This window comes from Phyllobates terribilis, unplaced genomic scaffold (genome assembly GCF_046119375.1).
Source record: "Phyllobates terribilis strain yellow unplaced genomic scaffold, ASM4611937v1 Scaffold_4__5_contigs__length_816908805, whole genome shotgun sequence".
Classification (NCBI taxonomy): Eukaryota; Metazoa; Chordata; class Amphibia; order Anura; family Dendrobatidae; genus Phyllobates; species Phyllobates terribilis.
In genome coordinates this window covers 141638845-141660896 of record NW_027362764.1, presented here as the reverse complement: position 1 = coordinate 141660896, position 22052 = coordinate 141638845, and the positions used below count along the sequence as shown (strand labels likewise).

At 47.4% G+C, this 22052-nt stretch overlaps 1 protein-coding gene across 1 annotated transcript in view; it reads left to right on the top strand.

Moving 5' to 3' along the window:
• Nucleotides 1-279: 279 nt before the first annotated feature.
• Nucleotides 280-22052, top strand: part of LOC141265126 (ATP-binding cassette sub-family B member 5-like) — a 762083-nt gene continuing 740310 nt past the window's right edge. The window contains exon 1 of the mRNA XM_073677803.1: nt 280-393. Within this exon, the coding sequence (XP_073533904.1) occupies nt 355-393 (39 nt within the window). The 5' untranslated portion in view covers nt 280-354. The remainder of the gene's footprint in view (nt 394-22052) is intronic.

The following is a 22052-nucleotide window of genomic DNA, read 5'->3' as shown; positions in this document are numbered from 1 at the left end:
GATGCCGACGTTTCAAACATTTCTAATCCACATTAACCTGTTCTAATTCTGCTACATACTAATAAATATTTTAAAATGTTAGCAAAATACTGTACACTGCCACATAAATTCAGATCCCAATATTGTGATATAGTCATTTGTATACAGCAACAGCCGCATTTTGGATCCTTGTGATGAAACAGGTGGAGATGGGTGTGGCCCCTTATCTATTCCAGAAAAAAAGCTTTGTCATATCAAACAGCAGTCCAAGCTCATACACAGGACCTGGTTTCACTCCTCCTCCTCCTCCTCCTCCTCCTTCCCCTGCCTGACTCCTTAAAGCCAACAGACTGTAAGAAAAGTGCAGGCGACAGGATGTCTGCAAAGAGAAGAAGAAGAGACCTGAATTCTGGGGTAAGAGCAATCTAATTGTTACTACACAACAGGTGGAATCTGCATGTCGGTACAAATCTAATGATGACAATGCAGATTCACATCATAATCCAAAGACGAGTGGAAACAGTGATTACTACAGAAATGATGGAGATAGCAGAATGCAATTGTGCGTAGTGATGAGCGAGTATGTATCATTAACCCTTTCGGCGATCATACTCGGGTGCTCGCTGAGTATTTGCGGCGTGCTCGGCATTTTTGTTACAGTCACCGTGGCTACAAGTGTCAGGGCTGTTAGACAGCCGTGACACCTGCAGGGATATCCTGTCAAACAGGCATGTAATGTATTCTCTATGAAAGAAAATATATATTCTTGTACCGTGTTAGCAAGTAGATAGAAAAATATTTAGATGTGAGAGTCCTCAGTGGTCCTTACTATGCCTGATGAAGAGACCTGAGTAGTCTCAAAAGCTTGCAATTTGTTACCATCTCTTCAGTTAGCCATTAAAAGGTATCAACCACTGAGGACTCTCAAATCTAAATATTTTTCTGATATTGAATAAAGGAGGCGCTGGTAGGCTGATCACTACCAGCTGCGAATTAATAGACACAGAACCACTACGTGTCAGTGGGTAGGTATGACAAAAGTTCAGACAGTTTTAGTTTTAATTCGCGCTTAGGTAGTGAGACGGACTCAAGATCTGAGATAAAAGAAGGTTATTCTTTAATTAGGGTTATAAAATGTTATAAAATGTTTTTTGGTTCTTAATAAAAATATTTCTTTCTTATAAAATACAAAACCACAATTTACAAATCTCAAATAGAGTGCATATAAAAAGAAGAGTACATATAAAAGGATATATAGGTTCTGGTCTTGATAGGAGAGGGTCGTTGATTTGTTTGGCTCAGAGGTGGAGGACCTGTAGAGAGAAGGTTAGGTTGTTTAGGTTTTCATTTGGAGAGTACTTGTCTATCGGGATGAGGAATTAGTTTTTAGGTACCTGATGTGATGAAATCGATAGGTTATTTGAATGTAGACGGAGTGTTTTGTCCCTGGGTTCCTGGAGTTGGGCTCTGTAATAGAGTGCAGAGGTTAGTATCTCACGTGGCTTTGGGGGTTCTGGTAAATAGTGGTAAATTCAATACCTGTATGGATTGGTATTGGGTGTATTGATGAGGTCCCGGTCCTAGGTTGCTTGGTTGGTGGTAGAGGGCCTTGCTGCTCGGGGACCTTGCTTCAATGGTGTTTTTGTTCCTTTAAAGGATAGTATAATAGATAAGGTGAGGAGCTAGGTATTCAGGTTGAAGGAGTAAAGCATATGGGACAGGTTGTTTTACCTGTGGCGTGCTCGGGTAGAGGCTAGGTTATTTGGTTATTGTCATGGAAAGTCTAATATCTTTGTTAGCCGAAGTGTCCCAGGGGTCTCGGATACTCTTCAGGGGTACCTGTTAGTTGAAGTATATGATATGGCTTTGGATCAAGTCGTGATCCTAGGAGGAACTGGTGGTGTTATATAAAAAAGGGGTAGTGGTACCTGAGAGTAGTCTGGTAGAGGATTTCTGTTGGACAAGTTAGTGTGCTATAGGGTCTTGTGGTCTTTATTATGGGTACTGGCAGTGGTGCCTGGTAGGTGGAGATCAGGGAGGCAGGTGGCGGAGCCCAGAGCGTACTGGCGGCCGCACCTGGTATAGCGGTGCCTGGTAGGTGGAGATCAAGGAGGCAGGTAGCGGAGCCCAGAGAGCACTGGCAACCGCACCTGGTATAGTGGTGCAGAGTCTGGATATTTATCACCGTCCTACGGGTAAGTATAACTGCTGGTCGGTAGGAGGTCTGGCTGTGGTGCCTCGTGGAGGGCAGCACAGCGCTCGGTGTACTTACAGTCTGTAGTGTTGTCAGGTGGGTCCTGCTGAGAGCCGTCGCCCCAGAGTGTACTTACAGTCCTGAGAGGCGAGCGGGTTATTCCTGTGGCCGGAGCGAGAGTGGAGTACCGGCCGGTGACTGCTGCTGGCTCGCGTAGTTCCGGGTAGGGGCAGGAGTAAGTTCGCGCTTCCTGCAGAAAGCGCGCAAGGACCTGTGTGACGTGACAGCACGTGACACACGAGGTACGGAGGCCAGTTTGCGCCTGCTAAGCTGAGATAGGACAATTTCCAACGCGTTTCGAAAGCTTCTGCTTTCTTCTTCAGGGATGGTCCTATCCAGCTGTATGGTGCCTTTATATACACTATGGGGGTATGGTCCTACAATGTGCCCGTCAATCATTCATGTACCTGTCAGTCATTAAAACCGAACGGCTCAATTTCACTGTTGAGCCCTCTTGGTTTGAGGGTATTTAATTTGAAAATCCACTTGCTCTCTATTTTGGACATTGTTTTAATAAAGTCACCTGATCTCCAATATATTGGTACAGTTCGAATACCTGTGACCTGGATCCCATGGATGGATCCGTTATGTTTCTCCAGGAAGTGATTGGAGAGCGAGTGTCCCGTGTATTTGTGTTTGATGTCCCGTAAGTGTTCGTTTATTCTGACATTCATGGGCCGTTTTGTTCTCCCCACGTACATTTTTTTGCATGGACATATCAAGCTATAGATCACTCCTGTGGTCGTGCATGTTATAAAGTCCATAATGGGGTATGTCTCATGTCCGTGGCTGACCGTACTTTGTTTACATGTGGTTATTGTTTTGCACATTTTACATTTTTTGCATGGGAAGAACCCCTTAATTTTCTGATTGAAGTGGGTATGCAATTGGTTATTTGGTTGGAAGTTTTTTGTGGTAGGGGCTATGATATTCCCTAGATTTCGTGCTTTTTTGTATATAAAATTTGGTTTATCAGTCATCTGCTCCCCAATTATTTTATCGTCCTTAAGTATGTGCCAATGTTTCTCAACAATTTTTCTGAGGAGGTAAGTATTTGAGCAGTATGGAGTGATGATCGGGATGTTCAGGTGATATTTTTCATGCAAGGATTTTTTGTTGTTAGCGGATATACTCAGGAGGTTTTCTTGTGGTACTCTTGCTACATTGTTCACCGTATCGCTAAGGAATTGTGCGTTGTACCCTTTTTCTAGGAACTTTTTGGTGAGTTAGTCAGCTTCCTTCTCAAAGTCGGGGTCCTTTGAGCGGTTCCTGTGTAGTCGTATGTATTGGCTACGGGGTACGTTAAGTAGCCAGTTTGGGAGGTGACAAGTGTCCAGTGGGATGTACCCATTAGCATCTGTGGGTTTGCAGTACGTACGGGTCCGAATCTGGTTATCCTCGATATAGATACTGAGGTCCACTACTAGCACCCAAGCAGTCAATTTCTTGGACCTCAATATCTATATCGAGGATAACCAGATTCGGACCCGTATGTACTGCAAACCCACAGACGCTAACGGGTACATCCCACTGGACAGTTGTCACCTCCCAAACTGGCTACTTAACGTACCCTGTAGCCAATACATACGACTACACGGGAACTGCTAAAAGGACCCCGACTTTGAAAAGGAAGTTGACTAACTCACCAAAAAGTTCCTAGAAAAAGGGTACAACGCACAATTCCTTAGCGATACGGTGAACAATGTAGCAAGAATACCACGAGAAAACCTCCTGAGTATATCCGCTAACAACAAAAATTCCTCGCATGAAAAATATCACCTGAACATCCCGATCATCACTCCATACTGCTCAAATATTTACCTCTTCAGAAAAATTGTTGAGAAACATTGGCACATACTTAAGGACGATAAAATAATTGGGGAGCAGATGACTGATAAACCAAATTTTATATACAAAAAGGCACGAAATCTAGGGAATATCATAGCCCCTACCACAAAAAACTTCCAACCAAATAACCAATTGCATACCCACTTCAATCAGAAAATTAAGGGGTTCTTCCCATGCAAAAAATGTAAAATGTGCAAAACAATAACCACATGTAAACAAGTACGGTCAGCCACGGACATGAGACATACCCCATTATGGACTTTATAACATGCACGACCACAGGAGTGATCTATAGCCTGATATGTCCATGCAAAAAAATGTACGTGAGGAGAACAAAACGGCCCATGAATGTCAGAATAAACGAACACTTACGGGACATCAAACACAAATACATGGGACACTCGCTCTCCAAACACTTCCTGGAGAAACATAACGGATCCATCCATGGGATCCAGGTCACAGGTATTCGAACTGTACCAATACATTGGAGATCAGGTGACTTTATTAAAACAATGTCCAAAATAGAGAACAAGTGGATTTTCAAATTAAATTCCCTCAAACCAAGAGGGCTCAACAGTGAAATTGAGCTGTTCGCTTTTAATGACTGACAGGTACATGAATGATTGACAGGCACATTGTAGGACCATACTCCCATAGGGTATATAAAGGCACCATACAGCTGGATAGGACCATCCCTGAAGAAGAAAGCAGAAGCTTTCGAAACGCATTGGAAATTGTCCTATCTCAGCTTAGCAGGCGCAAACAGGCCTCCGTACCTCGTGTGTCACGTGCTGTCACGTCACACAGGTCCTCGCGCGCTTTCTGCAGGAAGCGCGAACTTACTCCTGCCCCTACCCGGAACTACGCGAGCCAGCGGCAGTCACCGGCCGAGACTCCGCTCTCGCTCCGGCCACAGGAATAACCCGCTCGCCTCTCAGGACTGTAAGTACACTCTGGGGCGACGGCTCTCAGCAGGACCCACCTGACAACATTACAAACTGTAAGTACACCGAGCGCTGTGCTGCCTTCCACGAGGCACCACAGCCAGACCTCCTACCGACCAGCAGTTATACTTACCCGTAGGACGGTGATAAATATCCAGACTCTGCACCACTATACCAGGTGCGGTTGCCAGTGCTCTCTGGGCTCCGCTACCTGCCTCCTTGATCTCCACCTACCAGGCATCGCTATACCAGGTGCGGCCGCCAGTACGCTCTGGGCTCCGCCACCTGCCTCCCTGATTTCCACCTACCAGGCACCACTGCCAAGTACCCATAATAAAGACCACAAGACCCTATAGCACACTAACTTGTGCCACAGAAATCCTCTACCAGACTACTCTCAGGTACCACTACCCCTTTATTATATAACACCACCAGTTCCTCCTAGGATCACGACTTGATCCAAAGCCATATCATATACTTCAACTAACAGGTACCCCTGAAGAGTATCCGAGACCCCTGGGACACTTCGGCTAACAAAGATACCTGACTTTCCATGACAATAACCAAATAACCTAGCCTCTACCCGAGCACGCCACAGGTAAAACAACCTGTCCCATATGCTTTAATCCTTCAATCTGAATACCTAGCTCCTCACCTCATCTATTATACTATCCTTTAAAGGAACAAAAACACTTTTGAAGCAAGGTCCCCGAGCAGCAAGGCCCTCTACCACCAACCAAGCAACCTAGGACCGGGACCTCATCAATACACCCAATACCAATCCATACAGGTATTGAATTTACCACTATTTACCAGAACCCCCAAAGCCACGTGAGATACTAACCTCTGCACTCTATTACAGAGCCCAACTCCAGGAACCCAGGGACAAAACACTCCGTCTACATTCAAATAACCTATCGATTTCATCACATCAGGTACCTAAGAACTAATTCCTCATCCCCATAGACAAGTACTCTCCAAATGAAAACCTAAACAACCTAACCTTCTCTCTACAGGTCCTCCACCTCTGAGCCAAACAAATCAATGACCCTCTCCTATCAAGACCAGAACCTATATATCCTTTTATATGTACTCTCCTTTTTACAGTATATGCACTCTATTTGAGATTTGTAAATTGTGTTTTTTTGTATTTTATAAGAAAGAAATATTTTTATTAAGAACCAAAAAACATTTTATAACATTTTATAACCCTAATTAAAGAATAACCTTCTTTTATCTCAAATCTTGAGTCCGTCTCACTACCTAAGCGCGAATTAAAACTAAAACTGTCTAAATATTTTTCTATGAAAGAACAATTCTACAGCTTTCTTCTGTTATTGGTCTAGGAAATTTGTGAATAAGGAAGGGTCAATATGGAGGGTCTTTAAAAGCTACAAAACTCTCAGTACTAGGTTGGCATCGTCAGAGTGTGGAGAGACCCATGTTTTTTAACGTGGCAAATGCCCAGCTGTCAATTTATTAACACAAAGTTTCATGACAAAAAGCTGCTCTAGTATAGATATTTCATGTTAAATGGAGTGGCATGACAGTTTGGGTTTTCTCCAGCCAAGGTTATTTTCTCTTGGTTTATGATTGTCCATTACAATCCTCTTCCCCTCCCCATGTAGGTGACAGTGTGAACACCTGCTACGTTTGCATGATCACAGAGCTGCAAATATACAGCAGTGAATGTTAAAACACATTATCCTGCGGTGTACAAAATGGTCCAGGATATAAGGGAAAATATTGTTTATTAATTATAATGAACAGATAACAAGACTGCAATAAATACAGTATCCTAATAAAATTGGGTTTCCTTTAGAATTTTCTATAGTTATGGTCTTTGACACCAGAACTATGTCTAAAGAGTCCACCTTTCTCCCCCGCTCAAGAGTAGTGATGAGTGAATATGCTCGAACTCCGATCTCCAAACTTAAGTTCGACACGAATGTGGCACATTCTGATTCGTAATTGAAAAAGTGAGCAAAATTTGTTAAATTCACGAAAATTGGTAACGTTCGGCGAATTTACGTGGTTACGTGATTGTGGGGCAAGTACAGTGCTTTTAACAGTTTTGCTAGCATAGTGCTTGTGTATAAACAGCGGGAAGACGTGATAGATGAATGATAGTTCAGAACAGGTCAGATCTGTGGCACATTGTGTTTTTTTTTTTCCTGTTGGCGGTAACTTTAAGTCAGGAGCTAGCCAATCAGAGTGAAGGAAGCATCCACAGTGTCCCAGACACAAGTGCTTCTGCAATTGGCTGTTGAAATCACATCTTCTGCATATAAAAACCGGCCATGTTACCTCAGCGCCATTTTATGCATGTCACTTGTGTTAGACGCTGCTCCTGCACCCAGCTCCTGTGTAATGAGAGATATTAGCTAGATAGATGGGCGCTTCTATGGAAGTCAGATAGTGTAGATTAGTCCTGTGCTGGGTACCTGTTCAATTGACCTTGCAGCACTTTTTTTGTTTTGTGCAATTACTGAGATTCTGACAGAAAGAGCAGGGCCTATGGCATAGAACAGTGCTGTGCACCGGTTGTACAGTCTGTGCTCCATGCAGGGGTATACCTTCAATCTGTTTTTGCACTTCCAATATGATAAAGCAAGCAAGCCCTTGTAGGCCACTTCTTGATTTTGTGGGGTTGAAATTCAACTATCTGCAGAGCTTGTCAGTGCAGAGCACAAAAACCTTTTTTTTTCATTTGCTAATGGAAGTGCAAGCTGTGTTAGCCCAGTTTGTAATTTTTTGGTGCGTGAACTTCAGCTGTATGCACAGTTTCTTGCTAGGCAGAGTCCACAAAAGATTTTTTTGTGTGGCAAACGTCATACACTCTGCTATACGTCCGCTACTACGTTAGTGGCGGTGAACTTCAGCTGTTTTCAGAGTAAAAAAAAAAGATTTTTTCTGTTGCTAACCACAGTCCACCAAAGATTTTTTTGTGTGGCAAACGTGATACAGTCTGCTAAAAGCCAATGAGATGATTTGCGCTGGACTAGGAGATTGCAAGAAGTAGTGAGAAGTGGTAGGGTAAAAGGTATATTTTATTAAAATAGAATGACATACATTAAAATTCTTAAAATCAATACAAAAGGGGATGTGGACGATGGTCCTGATTGCAGGGAGTCCTGTTTAGGATCAAATTCGTATTGGAAGCGGTTGGTAGATAGGTCACATAAAGGTCAATTTAGTTTGAGGTGGTGATACACCTTAAAAGAAAAAAGAGGAAATTGGGTTAGGTTCTGGGTTGTTTTACAGAAAGGTTGGATCGGGATTCCGTGTTTATACCTGAATGAGTCTAGGTGTTCCGTGCGTTTAAACAGTCTCGTAGGACATTGAGGATCCAACGAGAAAAAACTAGAAGAAGGAACACAGGAATAGGATCAGCAATAAGTGGTGAAAAACTGATGGTTATAAGTGACCATACCTGACAAACAGGGCAAGGTCCCTGGACCTCCTGAGACTGAGTAGGAGGTTGGTGCAAAAGGAGTAAGTGAGGTGGTATGGTCCTTTTAATTACCTAAATAGAGCGGACACATGGATTATGAATAGGTGGTCGCGTCAGTGCAGATACGGTGAATATGAGACCTAGATATACCTACTGGTAGAACGTAAATGTTGGAATTACTGTGTGCATATGGAAAGGAGTACAAATCTGATCCCGTAGTCAGAAGTGCTTATGTTGATAGCCCCAATATGCACTTGGTACAAAACACAGCGCTAGTGCAGGCAAAGATCGGCTGATAGTTATTAAGATTTTAGTGGTGCCTGGTTAATAATGTTGGATACCCTGGTTTTGGTGTAGACAGCAGGTGGCGTTAGCTTTATTGCAGTCTGCAAATCTGTAAGCGCGGTCACAGTTCCACATCAGAAAGTCATACCTTTTTGGCTGCAATGAATGATTGCAGTCTGCTAAAAGCCACCTACTATGTTAGTGGCGGTGAACCTCAGCTGTTTTCAAAGTAAAAAAATGTATTTTTTTTCTGCTGTGAGGAGCTGCCCACTTACTAAAGACTATGATACTTTTCCAGCAACGGACCACCATTTTTGTCATTATTATTATTGTGTTTTATTAGTGATTTACTTGTTATGTTTTATATAGTTCTGCTTACTTGTCAGTATGTAAGATTCACTTGTAAAATGTCCAGCATTCCACTAATCTCATCTTTATCTCAGGAGTCCATTGTTTCAACAGCCAATGATCTCATTAGGTGAGTGTAGATTGAGTCACAGTGGAGCCGTCACCATAGGGGGTCTTACAGACAGTCTCAGATGAAATCTTCTAGAATATTCTTCATTGTTTTAGTCAAAAGTAAATGCTTAAGGGGAAGGGTGTCAGCACTTCTGAGCTGGGAGGGGGCTGACCCCAGGGAAGTAGAGGAGAGACATTTTTTAGTCAGAGTTGTGTGGAAGGATTGAAGGAAGGTGATTACTTACAACCCACAACCTCAGATCTTTACACTAGGCAAAAATTATTTTTTTCTGTCTCAAACGTGTTACACTCTGCTATAAGCCACCTTGTCCTTTTAGTGGTGGTGAAATTCAGATGTATTCAGAGCTTGTGCAGAGTCAAAAAATCATTTTTTGCTCTTCCTAACGTTATACGGCAGGCTAGATCTGAGTTTGAAATAGTTTGGAGAATATCTCCTATGTTATACAGGCGTCATCCACATTAAAAAAAATACTTTGGTTCCTAACGTTATACAGCAGGGACATCTCAGTTTGAAATAGTTTGGAGAATATCTCCTATGTTATACAGGCATCATCGACAGTAAAAAAAAATACTTTGTTCGGTTAGTAACATTATACAGCAAGCCATATCTCACATAGTCATTTAGTGTTGCTGAAATTCAGTTGTGTGCAGCACTGTTGCAGAGAAAAAAATTCTAATTTTGTTTTGCTAATAGTGTGCTCCTACCTCACTATTAGAGCAACATGAGTGGGAAAAAGAGAGGTCGTGATGGAAGGGGGAATATGCTTGGTGTTCAAGGTATACGTGGAGTAGGTGGTAATGTTAGTGAAAGCACTAGTGATCCAACACCGTCACGTCCTATCCAAAGACAACTGACAACTTCTGTTACTCTACTCCGTTTGTTTTGCAGCCGCACAGTGATATGCCTTGTTGATTAGGGCCAGAAAGAGCAGGTGCTCAAGTGGATGGCAAGCGCTGTGTAGCATCGGCGTCTCTGCCTCCTGCCGGGCAGAGACGCCATTCCCCTCACCGCCGTGGTCCCGGTCCAGCGTCTTCCTGCTCCCGTCCTGCTGCTGCTGTGGCGCGCACTGCGCCTAGCTTCCCGGGCAATGTGTTTAGGGCACGCGCTCCCTCACTCTTAAAGGGGCCGCGCCTACCGTCCTAAAGAGTCCCCGGCCAATGGCCGGAGGACTTCCCCTTTATAAGGCACCTCCTTCAAAATGGAGGTGCCTGTGCAAGGTTGTTCCGTATGCTAACACTTGCTTCAGCCCTCAGGTCCTGTTGCCTGTCTGTCCAGCCCGCCAGTCTGTCTACAGTCCAGCCAGCCAGTCTGTCTAATAGTTCTGCCCGCCAGTCTACCAGTTACCTGCCATGTCCGCCAGCCTGTCTACCTGGAGCACCTGCCAAGTAACCTATCGTGTCCACCTACTTGACTACCCGGAGCGCCTTTCTGGCTATCAGCCATACCTACCTACTTATCTACCTGGACCACCCGCCAGCCTGCCTGCCGTGCTCATCTGCTGTACCGGTCAGTTCCTGTCATCTGACCCGTGGGAGTCGCCGGCTCTCACACAAGGTCGGTCCCAGAGGGGCACCTGGTTCACCTACCCGGTCCCTCCCTGGTTCACGGAGTCAACTAAGCCGCCGTGTGAACTGGGTCTGGCCGAGTAGGCACTTAGTCACGCCCCTCTGGTCCCTCCTTGCACCAAAGCACAGAGGTTCCACCACCCCGACGCGTAACACGTTGCTTCAAGTGGCCTCTCCTCTTCTTCCTCCACCTCAACATCACACACAGTACAGTCCACGGAGGTGGCACCCCAATTACCCTTGCTTCCCCCGTGTCACAACTGTCCAAGTGTTCAACTGACTGTAGCGAACCACAGATGGGCGAGTCTGTAGAACTGTTCACCCATTCTTTACCATGGGCATCAGAAGTGTACTCTAAACATTCAGAGTCAAGAAGAGGAGGAAAGCATCTGCACCGATGTCCAAAATTTTTTTAAGTTGGATTCGGGGCAGGACGGAGTAGGATCCAAGCAGGTTCCTGACCCTTGTCACCAGTCCTTAACCAACGGGGAGGGAGGTGATCCTGATGAGACTCAGATACCTGAGGCTCATGTGGACTGTACTGTGCTGTCAGGGCAACAAGAGGAGAAGGGTTACTCTGAGGGCGAGGAATGCGATAACATATTGGATGATGACGAGGTTGAAGATCCTACTTGGTTGGAATTCAGAGTCAAGCAGCTTAATAGCTCATCTGAGGAGGTGGAGGAGGAAGACGAGGAGGTTACATTGCGTCCTGTGGCGCAGACACAGAGTGATGCAAGCACGAGGCGCACTGCATCCTTAGCGACAACCGTGGCATTGATCAGCAGTGGTCGCGGTTCTGCAGCTCACAGGGGTGGCAAGGGTTGCCTAGCCTGGGCCTTTTTTGAGACCTCAAAGGATGAACCAACTCACATTATCTGTACACTTTGCAATAAAAAACTCAGTAGAGGGAAAAAGTGCAATAATTTGACGACTACATGCATGAACCGTCATATGCGCAATCAACATGTGTTACTTTGGAAATCACACTTCAATAAAATGCGGACCAGCAGACCTTGACAACCATCAGCCAGTGGCGTACCGCCAATGGCGGCAGGCCACGCGACTACTATGGGGCCCGTGAGCCGAGGGGGCCCGATAGCAGTCGCACCCCTTCTGCAACCCCCGCTCCATTGTTTGATTGCCGCCGCCGCCCACCGCCACTGTGTTCAGACATTGCCATGCGCTGTGCAGCTGTTTCTTGTAGTAATGACGGCAGGGGCGACACAACGCCTTTAATTGTGCTTGTGTCGCCCCTGCCGCGTCATTACTAGCAGACACAGCCGCACAGTGCACTGCGCGCGGCCATGTCTGAAATCAGTGTCTGCGGGTGGCGGCAATCAAATAGCGGAGCGGGGGGTGCAGGAGGGGGGCCCCGATGGAGGGGGTGGCCCTGTTTAAGGGAGGCCCCGATGGAGGGGGGGCCCTGTTTAAGGGAGGCCCCGATGGAGGGGGGAGCCCTGTTTAAGGGAGGCCCCGATGGAGGGGGGGCCCTGTTTAAGGGGGGCCCCAAGAGGGTCCCTGTTGAAGGGAGGCACCGAGGGGGTCCCTGTTGAAGAGAGACCCCATGGGGTCCCCGATGAAGGGAGGCCCCGTGGGGCTCCTTGATAAAGGGAGGCCCCGTGGGGCTTGTTGATGAAGGGAGGCCCCGAGGGGGGGCCCTGATGAAGTGGCGGCAATTAAGCAGCACCGGCGGAGCACAGGGTGTAGGAGGGGGGCCCCGATTAAGTGCCGGCAATCAAACACTGCCGGAGGTCATCTCTGTGGACATGCTGGGGGAGCGGTCTGGTCCCCAACGGCGAGTGGGCCCCTCTGATGGTCCAGAGCCTGTGATGGCCATCAAACATGCCGGCGGCCCTGCCCTGCTGGACCGGACACAGGACAAGGGGCAGGTAAGTGAGGCTTGCCACCAGATTCCCCAGTCCCCATATTAAATATATTTCTAACGTGTATTGTGTGTATGTCAGTGTGTTTGACTGTGTATATATATATATATATTTATGTCTGTTTTATGTGTTTTTAAGAATGTGTTCAAATATGTATGTATCTGTGTATGTGCTTGCCTGCATATGTATGTGTGCATGTCTGTGTACCGTGTACGAGCATGTCTGCGTACTGTGTGTGCATGTCTGCGTACTGTGTGCATGTGTGCGTACTGTGTGTGTACGAGCATGTCTGTGTACTGTGTGTGTGCATGTCTGCGTGCTGTGTGTGTGCATGTTTGCATATGTGAAGGATGAGGTGGCAGGCTGGGCCCTGTGTTGTATACCTACATTTCTCCGCCGTATCTGTGCATCATGAATGCTGTATGTATTAAAGGGGCCACTGAGACTCTTTCGCCCGGGGCCCATGAAAACCTGGAGCCGACCCTGGTTGAAAGCAATGATGGATGAGGGAACGTCATGTGACACTCCATCTCCCTCATTACTCCTCTGCTTCTGACGCAGTGGGGTGATGACGCTCCACGCTGTGTCAGACACTGGAGCTGGCAGCTGCTGAGGTGATGACAGAGACGCGCTGCAGAGCCTGAAGCAGCAGGGAACGAGGAGCGGTAAGTAAGCATTTATTTATTTATTTTTGTAAATCAGTGAGTACTGATAGTACTGGAGGACTGGGGCTGCCTTTTACCCTATGGTGGGGGCTGCCTTTTACCCTATGGGGGCTGCATTATACTGCATACAGAACCATGGGGAGTTCATTATACTGTGTGTAGGACCATGGGGAGTTCATTATACTGTGTACAGGACCATGCGGAGCGCATTATACTGTGTGGAGGACCATGGGGAGTTCATTATACTGTGTGGAGGACCATGGGGAGTGCATTATACTGTGTCCAGGATCATGGGGAGTGCATTATACTGTGTGCAGGACCATGGGGAGTGCATTATAATGCGTGCAGGACCATAGGGACTGCATTATACTGCGTGCAGGACCATAGGGACTGCATTATACTGTGTGGAGGACCATATGGACTGCATTATACTGTGTGGAGTGTAATGCACACGCCCGGACTGACTGGCGTGTGAGTGATTAGTGATTCCACTGTGCCATGAACCGGAGAGTGCCTGGAGGGTGTAACTAAGTATCTGCCCGATCCGACCAAGGTCGCATGACGGCATACGACGCCAGTGCACCAGGGAGGAACCGAGCAGAGGGACCAGGTCAGACCCCGGACACGGCTGTTGACCCACACCGTGGAATACAGGAACAGGCAGGCTAGAGTGCAGGCTGGGTAATGTCCAGTACAGACTGGGAGACGGGTTCAGAGCCGCAGATGCGGTAATCAAGCAGAGCAAAGCGAAACAGCAGGTGTGGTAGACAAGGCCGAGCAGAGTAAAACCGCAGACGCGGTGGACAAGGCTGAGCAGAGCAAAACCGCAGATGCGGTGGACAGGGCTCAGCAGAGCAAAACCGCAGACGCGGTAGACAAGGCTGAGCAGAGCGAAACCGCAGACGCGGTAGACAAGGCTGAGCAGAGCGAAACCGAAGACACGGTAGACAAGGCTGAGCAGAGCGAAACCACAGACGCGGTAGACAAGGCTGAGCAGAGCGAAACCGCAGACGCGGTGGACAAGGCTGAACAGAACAAAACCGCAGACACGGTAGATAACGCTGAGCAGAGCGAAACCGCAGACGCGGTAGACAAGGCTGAGCAGAGCGAAACCACAGATGCGGTAGACAAGGCTGAGCAGAGCGAAATCACAGACGCGGTGGACAAGGCTGAGCAGAGCAAAACCGCAGACGCGGTGGACAAGGCTGAGCAGAGCAAAACCACAGACGCGGTGGACAGGGTTGAGCAGAGCAAAACCGCAGACGCGGTAGACAAGGCTGAGCAGAGCGAAATCACAGATGCGGTAGACAAGGCAGAGCAGAGCGAAACCGCAGACGCGGTAGACAAGGCTGAGCAGAGCGAAACTGCAGACGCGGTAGACAAGGCTGAGCAGAGCGAAACTGCAGACGCGGTAGACAAGGCTGAGCAGAGCAAAACCGCAGACGCGGTAGACAAGGCTGAGGAGAGCAAAACCACAGACGCGGTGGACAAGGCTGAGCAGAGCAAAACCGCAGACGCGGTGGACAAGACCGAGCAGAGCAAAACCGCAGACGCGGTGGACAGGGCTGAGCAGAGCAAAACCGCAAGTGCGGTGGATAAGGCTGAGCGGGCAGGAACCGCCGAAGCGGTAAGTAAGACAGGACAGAGATAAATCGCCGAAGCGGTAAACAAAAGACAAAGCAAAGGGGACAGGGCTCTGTTCACACGGAACAGACTGGAAAAGAAAGGCAGAACCAGATACACACAAGGTACTTGCAAAGAAGTAGCGAAAGGACTCCAACTCACAAACGGAAGTACAATGACAACGAGTAGAAGTTAGGTGCAGGTTCAGACTCTACAGAAAAAGGGAGCAAACGGACATAAAGACAAAACAGGTAAGAAGCTAGGAGACAGTTCAGACAAGAACAGTTACTGCAACAAAATGCAGGAACGAGCCTAGGTAAAGCCAAGTGCTGGTTCAGAAACTGCAGAAAAAGGGAACAAATGGACATAAAGACAAAACAGGTAGGAAGCTAGGAGACAGTTCAGACAGGAACTGTACTGCAACAAATACAGGAGCGAGTCTGGGTATGCGGCCCCCAGAGGGCGAGACGAACAGGCTAGGAGCGTGTTCAGACAGGCCTGGAAATACAGCCTCCAGGAACGCAGACAGACAGCTGGCTAGAGTACACAGACAGGACACAGTTCAGACACGGGATCTGATACCGCAAGGCAGGAAAGATATATAGGACCTGGCACATCAGTGACAAGAAGCCAACTGACAGAACAAGATGCTCAGGCCTGGATTCCACGGAGGAGCTGGTTTAAATACCAGGTGACAGACAGCAATAGGCTGAGGACGCATTAGGGGTGTGTCTGCAGCAGCTACAAGAAACAGGAAGTTCAGCGGGCATCGCCCTAAACAGCCAGAGCAGAGCAAAGCAGACAGTATGGAAAGAAGCCAGAGTGGCAGTCTGGACTGGAAATCAAGTGCGCGCTCTTGCACAGTGGGAGATGGACCACTATGCAAGGACGCCGCCAGGTATGTTACATGGAGGACCATAGGGACTGCATTATACTGTGTGGAGGACCATGAGGAGTTCATTATACTGTGTGCAGGACCATGGGGGGTGCATTATACTGCGTGCAGGATCATGGGTGTGCATTATACTGCGTGGAGGACCATGGCAAGTGCATTATACTGTGTGGAGGACCATGGCGAGTGCATTATACTGCGTGGAGGACCATGGCGAGTGTATTATACTGCGTGGAGGACCATGGCGAGTGCATTATACTGCGTGGAGGACCATGGCGAGTGCATTATACTGCGTGGAGGACCATGGCGAGTGCATTATACTGTGTTGAGGACCATGGCGAGTGCATTATACTGTGTGGAGGACCATGGTGAGTGCATTATACTGCGACTCCCTCATATATGGCTCATGTGTAAGTGATAAATTTACTGCAGCACAGATTCATCTCAGCTAAAAGTCTAGACCCTTAGATCAGGAATAGGGCAGACATTTATAGGACATTTCATAACTTTCCCAAATTCTTATGAAAAAAATATTCCCCACAAACTGCATTGAACTACTGTACCCAATCTATCTATATAATTGTCTTATCCCATCTGTCTGTCTGTCTTTCTGTCTGTCTGTCTGTACAGGAAATCCCGCATCGCTGATTGGTCCGGCCGCGGCCAATCAGAGACGCGGCATTTCACAAAAAGATGGCGGCCGATAGCGGCTGATCTGCCGGGAGATGAAGCCGGCTGCTTGCAGCATACGTCCCCCGACCGGAGGCGCCGCTGACCCCCATGCGGCTACTATCGGGAGATCAGCGGCTACGGCCGCTTATCTCCGGACGGTAAAAGTGCCGCCCCTCCCCTCTCCTCCCCTCCTCTCCTCCCCTCTCCTCCCCTGCTCTCCTCCCCTCTCCTCCTGTCCCTCCCCTGCTCACTCAGGACCCCGGCACCCGGCGCCATACTTACCCCTCCCCTCTCCTCCTCTCCCCTCCCCTCTCCCCCCCCCCCACCGCTCACTCAGGATCCCAGCACCCGACGTCATACTTACCCCTCCTCGTGCCTGCGCAGCAGCTCCTGTGTCTTCCGCTGCTGCTGTGTGACGTGTCAGGTCAGAGGGCGCGGTGACGTCTTTATACCTCGCTCTCTCCTGACCGGTCACAGCGCACAGCGGGAACATGCGGGCTATGCTGGAGTCCAGAGGAGCAGCTGACAAGTGAGGTGAGTATTGGATTTTTTTTTTTTTTATTGTATAGGGCCATAGGGCATTAAAAGGTGGGGTGGGGAAGTGTGACATCGTGGAGGGACCATTATAAGGGAAGGGGGATGTGACATCCTCCATGGGGCACTATGGGGGGGATGTGACATCCTGCATGGGGTATTATATAGGGGGGATGTGACATCCTGCATGGGGCATTATAAGGGAGGGGGGGATGTCACATCCTGCATGGGGCACTATGGGGGGGATGTGACATCCTGCATGGGGTATTATAAGGGAGGGGGGGATGTCACATCCAGCATGGGGCATTATAACGGACGGGGGATGTGACATCCTGCATGGCGCATTATATGGGGGGGGGGGAGTCACATCCTGCATGGGGCATATTCTAGAATACCCGATGCGTTAGAATCGGACAACCATCTAGTTTATTATATATTTTAGGAGTCTGTCCATTTTATACCGACTCCCACTCCACAGCCCTGACAGTAGGGTCATTACACTGTGCATGTAGAGGCTAATGAGGAGGAATGCACCATGGGGGTATCATACTGTGTTAAGGGGGGGGGACACTTTTGTTGGCATCACTTTTTATGGGGCAATGAAAGAGGAATCTAGGACTTCAGCAAGGAAGAAAATTGCTATGCACAGGCTGGAAAGTTGTGAGATCTGCTCTTCTGTGCCCCCAACAATTATTTAATTTTTTTTTTTTTGGGGGGGGGGGCCCAATTAGAATTTCTGCTATGGGGCCCCATGATTCCTATGTACGCCCCTGCCATCAGCTGCCCCATCAACCGTATCCGCTGCTTCTTCCTCCTCCTTTGTTACTGTGCCAAGTATTGGCACGCAGGTCTCCCACTGTGAATCTTCTGGTTCTCTACCTGCTCCAGTCAGGCTGAGTGAGAGCCCGTCAGCTGTTACGGAAGTGGACATGCCTGCTGTGTTTTTTTTAGCGAGCACACCACATGTTTCTCAATCCACTGTAACATCTCCGCCTGCACCTCTCTCACTGTCTTGCAGTTTGTCGTTTTCATCGTACTTCACCCTCTTTCAGCACCGCAGCCAGCTCTCGGTCCCATAGTTGTGGTCACGTAAAGGATTTTTTCCTCCCACACATGACAAAGCTAAGGTGGAACTCCTCCATCTCCAAGCTGTTGACCACGGAAATGGTGGTGTCAGGCCCTAATTTTTTGAACTGTAAACACTACTGTATGGCTGCTTTTTTACTGAAGAGGTAACCGGATAACCTGGAGGAAATTCCTGCAAACACGGGGAGAACATACAAACTACTTGTAGATGTTGTCCTCTATCATCATAAAGGAGTTAGCTTGTTGTCTAGGAGACTGACCACAGCTGCTGTTTAACTTGTGAACATTGTGTTGAAGCTTGCAAGGTGTCACGGGTTTACCGTGACAGAGAAGAGCCAGAAGACCACAGCATCTGATTCCTCCCACTCCTGCAGTCAATAGAAAGAAGCCTTTTGCCTTCATGTTAATCAGTGCAGGGGTCAATCTGCTCAGTTGTGAGCTCCTTGAAGCCTAACTTGATTTAGGCTCTCAACAGTTTTGTTCCGTGCATCTTCCCTACTCTGATAACGCTGTACCCCAACAAATCAGACTGTCGCCTACCATGGAAACCTTGAAAAAGAAGACCCACTTCTTCTGACAAGCATATAATCTGCTGTAAGCCTAGCTCCAGCATACTGCTGAATGACTAGCTGTGCCCTGACCTACTGTACCCTCACCCATCCCTTGTAGATTGTTTGTGCGCCATCGCGGGCAGGGTCCTCTCTCCTCTTGTAATAGTTGGTGACTAGTGTTGAGCGAACATGCTCGACACTGCTCGGTACTCGCCCGAGCATCACGCTACTCGGGATGTTCGGCGAGCACCGAGCATTTCCGGGTTACTCGGGCGGGAGCTCGGGTCTCCGCCCTGCATGTTTGGCGCTCTTTACAGAGCCAATGAACATGCAGGGATTGCCAGCCAGTCACTGTAATGCCGCAGCCATGTTGTTTGTGGGCATTACAGTGATTGGCTGGCCGCACAGCGTCACCTCGAGTATTTAAAACCGGGCGCCGCAATCTTGGACACAGTCGCTCCGGATCAGACAGTGTAGGGACAGCGCTGCTGATTTAGGGAGAGATATATCCTGCAAAATAGTTAGTGTAGGGTCTGTAAAGGCTGCCAGATCAAACAAACAGTCCTTCTCAGGACTAATATCCATCCCAGGTATATCAGGCAGGCAGGCAGGCAGGCTGTATAGGAGACGCAGTGGTTATACCAGCAAACGCTGCATTACAGTCCTGTGTGCTGCTCCTGTCGCTGAAATTGCTGGACTTAGCTCCAGGTCCCGGGGGCCAGGAGAAATCCTTTTTTTTATCTAAATCTTCTTTTTTTTTCCTCCTTCACAATGTACAAATACCCATCTTATTAACCTTTTGGTGCCCCCCCCCCCCCAAAAAAAAGTGTGCCTCTCTATATCTGTTGAAAATAGTCTGGTGTAGGCCAGAGAGACAGAAGTGTGCTTTTGCTGTTCCACGGTAAAAAATCTCTATTATCCTGCTTTTTGCATTTTTTGCTGTAAAAAAAAAAAAAAATAGTCTCTCCCTGATTTTTCAGACACAAATATATCTGTTGAAAATAGTCTGGTGTAGGCCAGAGAGACAGAAGTGTGCTTTTGCTGTTCCACGGTAAAAAAATCTCTATTATCCTGCTTTTTGCATTTTTTGCTGTAAAAAAAAAAAAAAAAATAGTGTCTCCCTGATTTTTCAGACACAAATATATCTGTTGAAAATAGTCTGGTGTAGGCCAGAGAGACAGAAGTGTGCTTTTGCTGTTCCGCGGTAAAAAATCTCTATTATCCTGCTTTTTGCATTTTTTGCTGTAAAAAAAAAAAAAATAGTGTCTCCCTGATTTTTCAGACACAAATATATCTGTTGAAAATAGTCTGGTGTAGGCCAGAGAGACAGAAGTGTGCTTTTGCTGTTCCACGGTAAAAAATCTCTATTATCCTGCTTTTTGCATTTTTTGCTGTAAAACAAAAAAAAAAATAGTGTCTCCCTGATTTTTCAGACACAAATATATCTGTTGAAAATAGTCTGGTGTAGGCCAGAGAGACAGAAGTGTGCTTTTGCTGTTCCACGGTAAAAAATCTCTATTATCCTGCTTTTTGCATTTTTTGCTGTAAAAAAAAAAAAATAGTGTCTCCCTGATTTTTCAGACAAAAATATATCTGTTGAAAATAGTCTGGTGTAGGCCCAAGAAATACAAGTGTGGTTTTGCAGTTCCACGGTACAAACCTCTGTATTATCCACTTTTGGGCCATTTGTATCTAAAAAAAACAGTTTGAGTGTGTCGCTCACTGTTCAGCCGCAAATATATATATATATTTTAAAAAGCCTGGTATACACCAGTAAATTATAACTGTGGTTTTGCTGTTCCATGGTAAAAAATCTCTATTATTCAGGTTTTGGTAGTTTTTTCCGTAAAGAAAAACAGTAGTGTCTCCTGACTGTTGTGACACAAAAATATATCTGTTGAAAATAGTCTTGTGTAGGCCCGACATCCCAGTGTGGTTTCGCAGTTCCACGGGTCAAATCGCTGTACTATCCAGTTTTGGGCCTTTGGTATCTAAAAAAAAAGCAGTTTGAGTGTGTCGCTCACTGTTCAGCCGCAAATATCTCTATTTAAAAAAGTGTGGTATACCCCAGTAAACAATAACTGTGGTTTTCCTCTTCCACGGTTCTAATCTACTTTTTATTACCCTTTTTCCATTGATAGTGCAAGTGTAAGCTATTTTACTTCATTTACAATGGGCAAGGCGCGTGGCAAGGGACGTGGAAGTGGACGTTCTGGTGATGGTTCGTGCAGAGGACGGGGCCGTGGCCAAGGTGAAAATGTGCCACAACCAACAGCCACATCTTCTCGCTCCCACTTCTTGACCGAATTACTAGGGAAGCACAGAACAACACCAGTATTGAGAACTGATCAGTGTGAACAGGTTATTAATTGGATAGCAGACAATACTTCCAGTTACCTGGGCACCACCACTTCCGGTCTGTCTTCCACACGGTCAACTCTTAGTAGCCGTGAGTCTCGACCGCATACTCCTCCTCACCCTGATGCTCCTTCCTCCCACCATGCCGAGTGTCGTCAGACAGCAAGTGATCCCACACTTGGACACTCTGAAGAGCTGTTCACTGGTCCATTTCCATATTTGGGCCCCTTGCCTGATACGCTTGAAGTGGTGGAAGAGGAGATCCCATGTTGCGATGCCCAAATATTTGAACAGCCACGGCCACAGGAAGTCGACGTTGGCAATCTGTCACAAGAGGTGGACGATGACGAGACACAATTGCCAGGAAGTGAGGAGGAGGATCGTGGTACGCAAGTGGAAGAGGAGGAGGATGATCTAGTAACTGACCCAACGTGGAAGGAGGACATGCAGAGTGAGGCCAGCAGCACAGGGGGAGGGAGGCAGAGTACCCCAACAGGCAGGAAGAAGCAGTGTGGTGGCCGCAGACAGAAGGCAGGCAACCGTTCCACGTAACACCAACACGAGGGACGTTGCCAGTACAAGCGGTAGGTCTTCCAGAGTCTGGAATTTTTTTAAAGACTCTGCTGATAACCCCAAAAAGGCCATATGTTTCACCTGCCAAGCCAGCATCAGCAGGGGTGACAAAACTACCAGCCTGACCACCACCAGCATGATCAGGCACATGGCAGCAAAGCACCCGACTTTGTGGGGCGAAACCCAGGGTCCACGACCAGTGTCAGCGGGTGTCATCACTGCTTCTTCCACTGTTGTGCGTGCAATAGAACCCCCTGTTGTGTGTGCAAGGCAATCCCCTGTCCATACTGCATGTAAAGATGCCCCCTCCTCTCAGTCTTCACTTGTTATGCCAGTTTCTCAAGAAACAGCATCAACGTCCACGTCCACGTCCCACCGCAGCGTTCAATTGTCCATATCCCA